The sequence below is a fragment of the Acromyrmex echinatior genome, chromosome 9, assembly GCF_024713525.1.
Source record: "Acromyrmex echinatior isolate Ae372 chromosome 9, ASM2471352v2, whole genome shotgun sequence".
NCBI classification, from domain to species: Eukaryota; Metazoa; Arthropoda; class Insecta; order Hymenoptera; family Formicidae; genus Acromyrmex; species Acromyrmex echinatior.
Window position 1 is genome coordinate 7,316,346 of NC_141860.1, and position 11,531 is coordinate 7,327,876.

The window sequence follows — 11,531 nt, forward strand, 5'->3', positions numbered from 1 at the left end:
TTTGATCATATGATTTATTTTGACGCTGAAAATGAGCGTCGAGCATCGACAAAAAAGAGACACCTTTAGGATTGATAGGAGTGACAAACTACGAAGCCTATCATTTCATTAATGAACCAAATTTTGTAATTTCATTTTTAAAAACATTTTAATGAATAAAATAATATGCTCCTTTTATGGCGCAGATACATGTTTTTATGCTGATATTTTATCTCCAAGAAGTGATATTATATTGGGTCATCTAAAAAGTATCTGCGGTTTTTATGTCACTAGATGTGTGTTGATGGTGATATATCTAGTGACAAAGTACCGCGGATACTTTTTAGATGACCCAATAATATGATCTCATTGGTAAAGCAATGAAAAATTACTAGAAACAGAGCGATGTGAGTGGTATGTGCAATTGAACTGTGTGCAAGTGCGTCACTCCCGTTCCGAGCATCATGTGCGTGTATTTTTAGGAACGCCAGAAGATGGCATATGTAAGAAATCAGCCATATTGTTAAAAGTATTGAGAATACGCAGTACAGCTTCCATGAGAACTACGCGTTTCTTTCCGCGATCGCGGATCTGTCACATAACCAACGTCGCCGATTCCGAGCGATAATGTTTATAAATACTGAAATTTGACATATGAGCCAGCAGCAACTCTAAGCTTCGCAAAAATCATCCTACTCCCGGTGATGCCCGCGCGATACACATCGGAGCGATGCCGTTAATGTGATAGATCGACGCCAAAGAAAATCGGACGTCGAAAAAAAATGACAACTGGTCAGAGTGGACACGATCATTCTCTCGCTATCAGACAGGAAATACAACGTTTTGAAAGCGTTCACCCATCGATATATGCCATTTATGATTTGATAGAGGTCGTGCCTGACGCGCACATCGCTAAACAAATTCGTGAGCATGTTGTAGCGATAGAGGGTATGCTTTATAATTATGTATATATTTTACATGTATATACTTTATAATTATGTACATCTCAGTTGAGGAAGATGTTTGCTGTATTTACAGTGTTTATGTATAGTAATAATCTGATATGATTAAATAATACGTATAATGTTATATGTTATGTTAAGCTTATATTATATAATAATAGGAGTTGCATTCAGTAGAGAAAAACTTTTCAGAGAGCACTGCGTAATTTTTTAATATGATTTATTCTTATCTTTAATTTACTGGATCTAAGGAATCAATGACTGTATTCAATAGAAAAAGCTGCTTTGCTGTTGTAAAATTATTTATATGATTGATTTATATATTTAGATCCAATGAGGAAATAAGAGCAATAATTAAAGAACAGTTGCAAAACTGTTTTCTCTGCTGTATGCAGCCAATTGTATTAAAAAATAGTGTTCACTGATCAGTTTTCTCTGCTGAATGCAACCAATGGTCGTGTTCAGCAGATCATTGAATGATCTATGTGTAAAAGAATATATCAATAACAGCAAGTGTTCACGTATCTGCTCTGCAACAGTTGAGTCTGAACGTGACCAATGTAAGTTCATGTTCTTTTAGATTCCTTCGTCAACAGCCATGAATGGACATTGGCAAGAGATGTTCCAGAATTACATCTGGGAATCATTGGTTCCTCAGACTCAGGAAAGTCAGCTTTGGTTCACAGGTATCTTACAGGATCCTTCATGCATGAAGAATCACCAGAAGGTGGTCGTTTTAAAAAGGAAATCTTCATAAATGATCAGAGTTACCTTCTCTTGATAAGGGATGAGGGTGGCGTGCCAGAGGCTCAAGTATGCAAAAACCGTTTTATGTCATATGTCATTATTTGCCAATGCCTATTATTATATCAAATAATAATGGATGTGTCCATTTCAGTTTTCATCTTGGATAGATGCTCTATTACTTGTATTCAGCTTAGAAAATGAAGAAAGTTTCTCTATAGTTTGCAGTTTTTACAATAGAATGTGTTCTTTTCGGAATATGTCAGAAGTACCAAAAATACTTGTAGGCGTACAAGGTATGCTGTAATCAGATAATAAATTGTCAATTTATTTTATTAGTTATTCCTCATCACATTCATGTTTCTAAATTATTGATTTATTGATTTTTTTGTAGATTCGATTAACGACAGCAATCCTCGTGTCATAAAAGATGTCAGACCACGGAAACTGGCTTGTGATTTAAGATGTCCTTATTATGAAACATGTGCTATTTATGGTTTAAACGTTGAGAGAGTATTTCAAGATGGTAAGGATATTTATGCAGGAATTAAACACACAAATTTGTTATAAGTTGAAACAAAAACATGTTTCTTTAAATTATCTTATAATGTTTATATTAACAAGTGAAAAATTTCAGTGTGTCAAAAAATCATACAGAACATATCGATGAAGAATTTTTCATGCGATGTGTGTCAACATGCTACGGAGAATGAAGTTAAATTTGCAGTCCCTGCTATTATTAAAAACGTGCAACTTCATAATAAAGATACAGAGACCACAAATTCATTGAAACTAAACGTGAGTCAGTTTATCATTTATGTCCTCCAATAAATCAAACAGATCATATAAGTTTAAAGTAAATTTCTCAACAGGTTTCAGAAAAAGACGAGGATTGTCGATCCATTCACAATAGTTCTATGACAAACGATTCGTCATTGTTGAACGATAATTTTCATAATGTACAAAATCAACATGGAGAACTGCGTTCGTCAATCTTGACACCAACAACTATCAGGTTTGAACATACTTTTTTTAAATATTTCTTTCTACATTTTTTTACATTGATATTATTATAATATTTTGTTTCCTAGAAAATTTAGAAGAAAATCGAACATATTTACACCTTCCAAGAAGGAGAAATATATGGGCGAAATGGGTGTTGGTAGAGAAATACCAGTAAAACAAGGTTATTTATTCAAACGAAGCAGCAAGTCGTTGAAAGAATGGAAGAAGAAATACGTAACATTATTAGAGGATGGACGTTTGACTTATCATTCGAGCTTACATGTAATTATCAGTTATGCAATAGTTGTCTATTTTATCACTTTATGCATTTGTACAATATGTTTAGTATAAGGAAACATTTTTAGGATTATATGAACGATACTAATGGCAAAGAAATACTTTTGCAATATGTTACTGTGAAAGTACCTGGTAAAACACCAAAAGGTTCTAAATCATACAATGCTCAAGGTATTGCAGATTTCATTGTGTATAATTAACGGTTGTAGAATATTTTTATCATTTTTAATATGCATATCCTTTCTTTTTCTAGAAGATAGTTTCGAATTTTCCATTATTTCCTTGGAGAACAAAACTTGGCACTTCGAAGCAAACAATGCCGAAGAGAGGGACAGCTGGATTACTGCAATAGAACAGCAAATACTATCGAGCTTACAAAATAGTGATGGTGATAAAAAAAACGAAACTGATGCTTTTAAGATGCATTGCATAAAGAACAAAGTTTCGGGGAATGATACATGCGTTGACTGTGGTGCACCGAGTGAGTGGATTTTTATTTTATTAATTACCGCACAATTAATAATTTGTGTATACTCTACAATTGCATATTTTTATTTCAGATCCCGATTGGGCCAGCCTTAATCTGGGTGTTTTGATGTGCATCGAATGCTCCGGTATTCACAGAAATTTAGGTTCGCACATATCTAAGGTACGGTCTTTGGATTTGGATGACTGGTCGTAAGTATGAGACAAAGTTTCACGCGTATTACTAATACGCATTCATTTGTATTTGTTTTGTGTCTGTTATTTAATGATACATCTTTAACGACGGCTTTAGCGCAGGTCACTTAAGCGTCATGCTGGCCCTCGGTAACGATATAGCCAATAGTATCTGGGAGTATTGTTTGAACGGAAAACAAAAACCTGTCTCGGATTCGTCTAGGGAAGAAAAAGAACAGTGGATTAGATGGAAGTATGAAGATAAACTCTTTCTGCCACCGATCAATCCGAACATCTCTTTAGGAAAATTACTTATCGATTCGGTTTGTCGGTAAAGTATCTCGTTTTTGTTTAGCTAGATGTAGAAATCAATTACGTATCGCTGTAGTTTCGCGATCTTATTATCTTCGAATATACAGGGGAGACATGAGAGCGTTTACATTATGTTTGGCTCGCTGTAATTACGAAGACATTAATATTTCGGTCAGCACGGAAGATCTGCGAACACCGTTACATCTGGCATGCGCAACCGGGAATTTGGCAATGGCACAACTTTTAATATGGGTGCGTGTTCCTTTTTCATTTATTTAAAGCATTTCCTTGGTACTATAGCTATGTTATTGCAAACTTTGCAGCATAAGGCGAATCCGCAGAATTTGGATCATGAAGGACGAACTTGCATGTCGTACGTGCGAGCTTTGGAACGAACGCTCGATAATTCGTCTGATTCTATGGAAATGCAGAAGTTACTCGAAGTGCTGGAACAAGCCAGTGTCTCCGGGATGGACGACGTAGACACATCTCAGTATTAAAGTTAAAAAAAAAAAGATATGCCTTAATCACTTTACCTGCATTTTCTGAATACGTTGTTAATACTGTGTACTTACTACGAAAAATCAACGCTTTGTTTAATAATTCATAGAAGAAAGAAAAGCTTTTAAATAATATTTATCTCACAACCGCCAAAGCATATTGAAGGAAATTGGATTATAAAAATCAATTCATAGCATTAATTTTATATACTCTGTAAAAAGTTTTTATCGCGTGTGACGAACTCATTTTAATATCGATTACGAAATTCATCTCGAATTGAATGAGGAATTTTTAATACGATATACTTTTGTACATTGAGAATAATCATTTAAATGAAATTTATATATATATGTATACTTCGCAATACGGTAATTTAATAAGATTTGTGTCAATCACGGAGAATGTCTAATAGTATGCTCGAGTGTATATTGTCAATGACTGAGAGTACAAAAAACACTCATAAATGTAGTTATATTTATATATCTAATACATGTAACTGTATTTGAAGATTTATGAGATTGCTTTTATAACTTTTATCAATTATTAATTAAACACTCAATTACATCACGCACCATGTCCCGTTTATTCAAAATTTCACCAATTCTAAAATTTTAATTCATTTTTTGAAATTCAAGAGCATTACATTTCACAGTTTCTTATACTTTTCCGATGATGATATTGCGCTTATACCATAGACTATTTCTTCCTGTACATCTATATTGCCTGCAGAAAAAAATAAAATTAATACAAGAATTCAGTCTTATTTTATAACACAAATTTCTTTTTTTTTTTTTAATTATTTGCTTTACCAGTAGAATATATATTTGTTGGAAAAATAGGCAGTTTGTTGTAATAGGTAGTAGTAGTTAGCATCGATGCAGCAGAATGAGATGAAACAGAAGCTCTCCATACAGAGGGATTCCTGAAATAAGATACGGTGTGTTTTGTAACATTTACTATAGTTTTGTATTATTTCACAAGCAAATAAAATTTTTAAAATGTTTATATCAATAATACTGTTAGCATCACGTACATCTTATTTAACTCATTAGCTAACGCGTTGGGTAGAGACACCATAAAAGTGAAAATTTGACTACAAAGATCAGAATAATGCTGTAAGGGAGACTGTTCAGACACGAACTCTTTGTAAGCGTAAGCAAACAGACTTTGCAAATTTTCAATTGGACATTCCAGATGTGCTTCAATAAGTAACATACATTCCAGACAGATGTGAATTTGCGCCAACATAATCAACTTATTTCTGCAAGTAATAAAGTCGTAATTAATACCAATTGATTCTGATCTGTTCAATTTACAAAAATTTTCTATATTTATATTTCTATAATATATTTGTAATCTAAATTTCTATATTTGTACCTGTAACTCTCTGTGTTGAAGATTCCGGAAGAAATATTGTTTAGTTTTTGCCGAATATCGTGTAGATCGATAAATCGCGCTCCTCTTAAGATATATAAATAATCTCGAATAAGCTTCTCAAATCCCATATCTACAACAAGTTCTAATGGTACATTTCCCACTAATAAATGAGATATTGTTTCTTGATGATGCAGATTGGAAATGCATTTCACAAATCTCGTTAAATTTGTGTCATTGATCTAAAAAACGTGTCAAAATATATTTATATACATTTTTTTATATACAAATCTCTTAAACTTTTAAACTTATAACGGAGATAAACCAGACAAAAGAACATGTTAATTACCTGTGGTGTAAATTTATGCTCAATAATTTCCTTCAAAACTGTTTCAATATAGTTTATCATTTGTGGATATGTTGAAGCCTCTTTGCATATGGAACAATACACAATTAACTATTCGTGTAATAAGCATATAATACATATAATAAGCAAATATACTTGAAAAATTTCGAACTTACTTATAAGTATTTCCCATAAGAGATCGGTGAAATCTACATCATGCCTCAAAAAAATATTTTGTACACGTTCCCGCAGCTTTGCATCGATTTCAAAACTTTCTTTATTGATGCGATTATTTTCCTTAACATTGCTATTATCAGACTTCCGAAAGTTGGAATCTCCATTCAGCAAAAGATTTAATTTTTCGTTTACGATGTCATGTTCCTAAAAAAAAATTTTACGCACATGATTAGAGATAGAAAAAAATAATGGTAAATATGTTTTTAATGAAATATGTAGAAATCTGATTACCTCTGAATATGTTGTTGTAAATATTATCGAGTTTTGCAGTCCAATATTTTTCTTACATTCATCTATTATTGATAAATACTGGCTTAACAAAAATAACTGATCTCTCAGTTCTTTTAATAGGCTATCTTTCCATTCGGCATTTATTTGAGCTATCTGTAAAAAATTTATAGATACAAGAAAAAAAAAATATATATATATATAACATTCTCAATCTTTTATATTTATATACCAAAGTAATTTTTGACGGTCTTGAATCTAAGCTACTTGAATGCATTTCAATGTTAATGCTTCCTTCAAAATCACTTTTGGCAGTCTTCTCCCAATCAATCGTTTCTGATTTTATCCCAAACAAGTCAAGAGCACTGAATATAGATATTTTAATCTACATATATAAAAAAATCAATTAATCTTTGTTTCTAATGTTAAAACAATTAAAATTTTATATATTACATACATTATGTTCTTGTGTAAATGGATGTTTAAGATGTTCCTGTACGACTTTGTGAGATTTGTTTCTTATTGTAGCCAGATTTGTCATATCAGTAGAAACTGCTTCCAGTGTGGTGAACCAATCTTGGGAAACAATGGTACCAATAAGCTTGCTTTGCTTAGGATCTTTTCCATCGCAGAGAGCTAATATTGGCAAAGTATTATTATCAAGATGTTCAAGACATATATTCACTGCATTACTGGAAAAAGTATATCTTGATATATATTATAAATATCTTGTGTGTATATATATATATATATATATGTATGTATGTGTATATATATGTGTGTATACGTGTGTGTGTGTGTGTGTGTAAATAAATTTCCTTATTCCTTACTTAAATATCAGACATCTCTTAATCTTATTGACTCTGTACCTTGCATCCATTCTGTTCAGTGGCAAATATGGCTCCTCTTCTTTCCGCCAATTTTGTCTTGTTATGACAACAGTGTCATCGAATTCACAATTACCAAATGAATATTCCAGAGGCGAACCACTGACATCATGTCCTAAAGAAAGAACATTTCGGACTTTATATGTTTCTGATAGAGCGCAATAATAACTCTTACAATTAGAGAAATATTTCATTACTCATCGAGTACTCATTGAAGCTTCTTTCATTCTTTTCGAGGTCTTTTCGAGGCATACCAGAAACCTGAAGCAAGTCATTATGCCATTAAGCAAGATTATGAGAGAAAATTGTTTTACATGATACTTACATTTTTGTGAAGAACAATATATGGATTATCTTTGAGATCCGGAAATAATTCATCCACATACGACAATCTAATTTTACTGGCTTGAATGTATGGTTGCAAAATTTCATTTAAATGATCCATTTTACCACCGCAATGATTTTCTTGTTCTTTATTCTCCCCGGATGAATATTCAACTTACAATACTGCAAAGGTTCTTTTTTTTCTTCTTCGACTGTCTGGATTTTGGTCTCCAAGTGCTAAGTCCAGTACCATGCGTCTCAAAGTTTTATATAGGAAAGGATTCAACCGAATTAGGGTAATCCACTCAATTATTTTAGCTACCGCAAAGGTTCAGTAGTTCAGTTCGTTCAGTTTGAATTAAATGAGATCAAAGATGGCGCATTTGTAAAATCATCAACGAGATATTCTAAAGAGAGGAAATGATTAAATATACAACTGTCGCCACTTTGAGCGCGTCATGAGTTTAAGACGCGCTTAAATTTAAATAAATTTCGACATTTTTAATTTTTTAAAATTTAATATTAATACAAATTATATTAATTAAATTATTATTATAAAGATAAACTTTTGTAAATTTTAAGTAAACTTATGTAATAATTGAAGCAACTTGAAAGCTACTATTTTTATATATCGTCCAGTTAGTTAATATATGCAAATTTAATTTATTATATAGAAAAATTGCACATTGTTCACCGCGTTGACTCCCATTTAATTATCAATTTATTTAAATTCGAGACTATTGTTACGTTCATTATTATAGTGTTTTTATCTGTATGTACATATTTATCTATATATTTATCGATATATGGTATAGTATATATTCGAAAAAGTGTACACATTTCTATAAAAGATTATTTTAATATTGCTAAACTATCCACGTATACTTTTTTCATACATTTCTTACAATTAAAAACATGATTGGTTCTGTATGAGACTACTAAATCTATTTGATTTATGTACAAAGAATAAGAATATAATTACAAAAAATGATTAGTTTACAACAGTTTATATCTCTTAGGTACATTTTAAAATAACATTACATTTAAAATAATTAATTATATACTAATATTAATGTCATTATATATTCTTGTCTTCAAGATAAAATTAAAAGATAGATAGAAGTCACAAAGGAACATGTAAAATTAAAAAAGTAGACAATGTTAATTTTTCAATATTTAGATCCTTTCAATATTTAAATCCTTTACTATTTATCCTTTACAGCAAGTTTCATGTTTCTGGATCCGATTGGGCATGAAAGTTCTTTTGCATTTTTTGCAAGGAATTAATTGTGCAGTGTGTTCTTTCCAATTAACATTTTCTTCTTTAGTATCTGAAATTCATTGTGCATAATATATAGTTTATAGAATAATTTTTGAGTTATATTTAAAAATATACTCATTGTTTTTATCATTTCTATCATAACTTCTCCTAACTTCTTAAATAATTTGATACAATAATTATTCTATATTAAAGTTTATTAGTACTTTTATAAGCAACTAAGTATGAAAGAAATGTAAGAAACTATATTTCTTTAATGACAAGTTAAACAATTCTAAATTTATATATGTATAAAGTATTGTTTCGTAAACAGTGCAATTTTATTAATTCAATTAAAAATATCATTATACCTTGGTATGTATGGGAAGATATTATCTCTCGAGTTGGTTCAAAATGTAATTGAGGCTGAATTGTAACGTCAACTTCCAATGATTTCTCAAGCTTTTTTGGTGGTGTTCGTGATAATTGATGTCTCGGTTTCATTGGATCAAATGTTACCTGCACATCCATTGATTCTTGCTCTTTATTGTTTTCTTCTTTCTTCTTTTTTTTCTTGAGTTTTACTTTGTCGATATTATGTAAATCTGTTTGTGTGCTTATGGCAAACGTATTCTTCTCATTAGAACTAAAATCAATACCACTAAATTGAATTTCTTCAAAAACTTTGGAGAGCTCTCCCATATCTGGACTAAACAGATGTCTATTGAGTTTTTCTGTAGTTTCGTTTTTCTTCCTGTTTTTATTTTTATGAGTCACATCAATTTCGTTAATATTTTCTTTATCTTCTCGATTTTGATCAAATTTCTGTAAAATAAATTTCTACATAAAAACTTCTAGTTAAATTTTAAAAAAGTTACAATATATCAAACAAAGGCTTCAAATGTAAACAATAAGAGTCAAACAAGGAGCACGTAAGCCTACCACTGAATGTATTATGTAAAAATTCTTTATTAAATTATAAAATATATTTCATAATTTTATTTATATATCTACATCTATTTCATAATTTAATAAAGAATAATTTTTGCATAATACATCCAGCTGTAGGTTTACATACTCCTTATTTGACTCTTAAAAAGTTAATTTCTTCAAAGTTTAATTTTTTAAACTTAAGTTATTAATGTAGATAATGTATGATTCTTATAAAAACTGTTTAATCTTGTTTATATATGCCATGTGAAATTAGAAGTTTCTGTATACACTGATTATTGCAAAAAATATTACTAGGGCCTTGATGATTTAAAGACTAAGGATACTCACACGGAATGCTAGAAATTCTGATTTGATTTCCAGCCAAGGTAATATAATTTTTTGCAATAAAATTATTTACAGATTTTAATATTCTCCAGTATTATTAAGATTTTTAAAAGATAATTACTTCGCAATTTAATTTATGATATTACAACTGCAATTCAATTTGGTTTGGGTTTCAAGACAGAAAAATTAATTCTGTATGTAGTTTAAATGACTATATAGATAATATATAAATTTACATAGAATTATACAAGAGCATTTAAGATCCAGCTAGATATTTAAAGATTCTTCTTGTTAATATGACTACCTGATTTTGACATGCTTTATCACCACATTTACATGACAGGTTACACTTGATGTTCTTCTTTACGCAACCACAAATTCGTGATGAACAATTTCCTTTACAGCCACAACCAGATTTTTCCGTGTTAAGTTTGACCACTGCCGGTGAAGTAAGAGGAACAGTCTTACGATTTGCAACATCAGGCTTCTTCAAGGTTCCCATATGTTTTCTTAAGATATTAATCTCAAGTTGCATTACTTTTACTTGTTCTTCTAACTTGGCAATCTCTATAAGACTATCAAAATTTTCAGTCTGTATCCCTATGTTTTTTGAGTTGCTAAAAAATTAAATTTTGTAACCATTATCTCATAATGAAGAATAATAATAATATAGAATATACTGATACTTATTATAATACTGGACGTTATTTTTTAACAAATATAAAATGTGCGATTTTAGGTGAATCCGTTTCTCGCTTACCTGGGCAATGTAGCTCTAATTCCCAATTTCGTTCCTTTCATTTTGATATTCGAAACAACTCTTTAAGGAGTGATTTACAGTCTAAAGTCAGATACACGTTGAGAAACACCGAAACACGATACCCGACAATTATTGACGTTTCGATAACGGAAACGGATTTAAACGGATTTCAGCGGTTTCCTTTTAAATCAAGCATATGAAAATCCAACGATTTTCAGCGCAATCTAACCCGAAAAATCGTGAACTAGAATCATCCATGCTAGAGTTCTCTCGGATTCATAAGCGCTCGCTGCTATTGGATAATCTAAAAGAATACACCAATCCACTTTGCAATTGTTGAATCTGCTGAAGCGACCATTGAGTGCAAATCGGCTTACAT

General features: G+C 30.9%; 3 protein-coding genes across 4 annotated transcripts; 1 reads left to right on the forward strand and 2 right to left on the reverse strand.

Moving 5' to 3' along the window:
• Positions 1 to 474: 474 nt before the first annotated feature.
• Positions 475 to 5,031, forward strand: CenG1A (Centaurin gamma 1A). The gene is made up of 13 exons (XM_011058062.2): positions 475 to 927; positions 1,522 to 1,754; positions 1,840 to 1,981; positions 2,080 to 2,211; positions 2,323 to 2,483; positions 2,558 to 2,700; positions 2,777 to 2,972; positions 3,056 to 3,158; positions 3,241 to 3,468; positions 3,548 to 3,665; positions 3,766 to 3,978; positions 4,067 to 4,211; positions 4,283 to 5,031. Exons 1-13 carry the CDS (start codon positions 762 to 764, stop codon positions 4,457 to 4,459), a joined length of 2,157 nt encoding a protein of 718 aa, XP_011056364.1. The 5' UTR covers positions 475 to 761; the 3' UTR covers positions 4,460 to 5,031.
• LOC105147203 (protein zwilch homolog) lies at positions 5,020 to 8,212 on the reverse strand. Of its 2 annotated transcripts, none has more exons than XM_011058058.2 (12): positions 7,858 to 8,212; positions 7,730 to 7,793; positions 7,476 to 7,647; positions 7,103 to 7,337; positions 6,878 to 7,030; positions 6,649 to 6,801; positions 6,357 to 6,561; positions 6,184 to 6,263; positions 5,838 to 6,076; positions 5,494 to 5,721; positions 5,270 to 5,382; positions 5,020 to 5,183 (listed from the first exon to the last, which is right to left on the reverse strand). In XM_011058058.2, exons 1-12 carry the CDS (start codon positions 7,975 to 7,977, stop codon positions 5,107 to 5,109), a joined length of 1,839 nt encoding a protein of 612 aa, XP_011056360.1. In that variant the 5' UTR covers positions 7,978 to 8,212; the 3' UTR covers positions 5,020 to 5,106. The 2 variants fall into 2 exon arrangements, with proteins under 2 accessions (XP_011056360.1, XP_011056361.1); XM_011058059.2 differs by having other exon boundaries at positions 7,515 to 7,647; positions 7,858 to 8,210.
• A 483-nt stretch (positions 8,213 to 8,695) lies between these two features.
• LOC105147205 (uncharacterized) lies at positions 8,696 to 11,435 on the reverse strand. The gene is made up of 4 exons (XM_011058064.2): positions 11,153 to 11,435; positions 10,697 to 11,009; positions 9,486 to 9,939; positions 8,696 to 9,187 (listed from the first exon to the last, which is right to left on the reverse strand). Exons 1-4 carry the CDS (start codon positions 11,191 to 11,193, stop codon positions 9,066 to 9,068), a joined length of 930 nt encoding a protein of 309 aa, XP_011056366.1. The 5' UTR covers positions 11,194 to 11,435; the 3' UTR covers positions 8,696 to 9,065.
• Between the last annotated feature and the right edge of the window lie 96 nt (positions 11,436 to 11,531).

Bases quoted from the DNA above. Each gene is read 5' to 3' on its own strand.
- CenG1A (XM_011058062.2), top strand. From the start codon at position 762: ATGACAACTGGTCAGAGTGGACACGATCATTCTCTCGCTATCAGACAG. The intron at 2,701-2,776 runs GTTTGAACATAC...TTTGTTTCCTAG, and splicing joins TTGACACCAACAACTATCAG to AAAATTTAGAAGAAAATCGA. The intron at 3,159-3,240 runs GTATTGCAGATT...TTCTTTTTCTAG, and splicing joins TAAATCATACAATGCTCAAG to AAGATAGTTTCGAATTTTCC.
- LOC105147203 (XM_011058058.2), bottom strand. From the start codon at position 7,977: ATGGATCATTTAAATGAAATTTTGCAACCATACATTCAAGCCAGTAAA. The intron at 7,794-7,857 runs GTAAGTATCATG...GACTTGCTTCAG, and splicing joins ATATTGTTCTTCACAAAAAT to GTTTCTGGTATGCCTCGAAA. The intron at 6,077-6,183 runs GTAATTAACATG...CACGTTTTTTAG, and splicing joins AGCATAAATTTACACCACAG to ATCAATGACACAAATTTAAC.
- LOC105147205 (XM_011058064.2), bottom strand. From the start codon at position 11,193: ATGAAAGGAACGAAATTGGGAATTAGAGCTACATTGCCCAG. The intron at 11,010-11,152 runs GTAAGCGAGAAA...TTAATTTTTTAG, and splicing joins ATTAGAGCTACATTGCCCAG to CAACTCAAAAAACATAGGGA. The intron at 9,188-9,485 runs GTATAATGATAT...AATGAATTTCAG, and splicing joins ATCTTCCCATACATACCAAG to ATACTAAAGAAGAAAATGTT.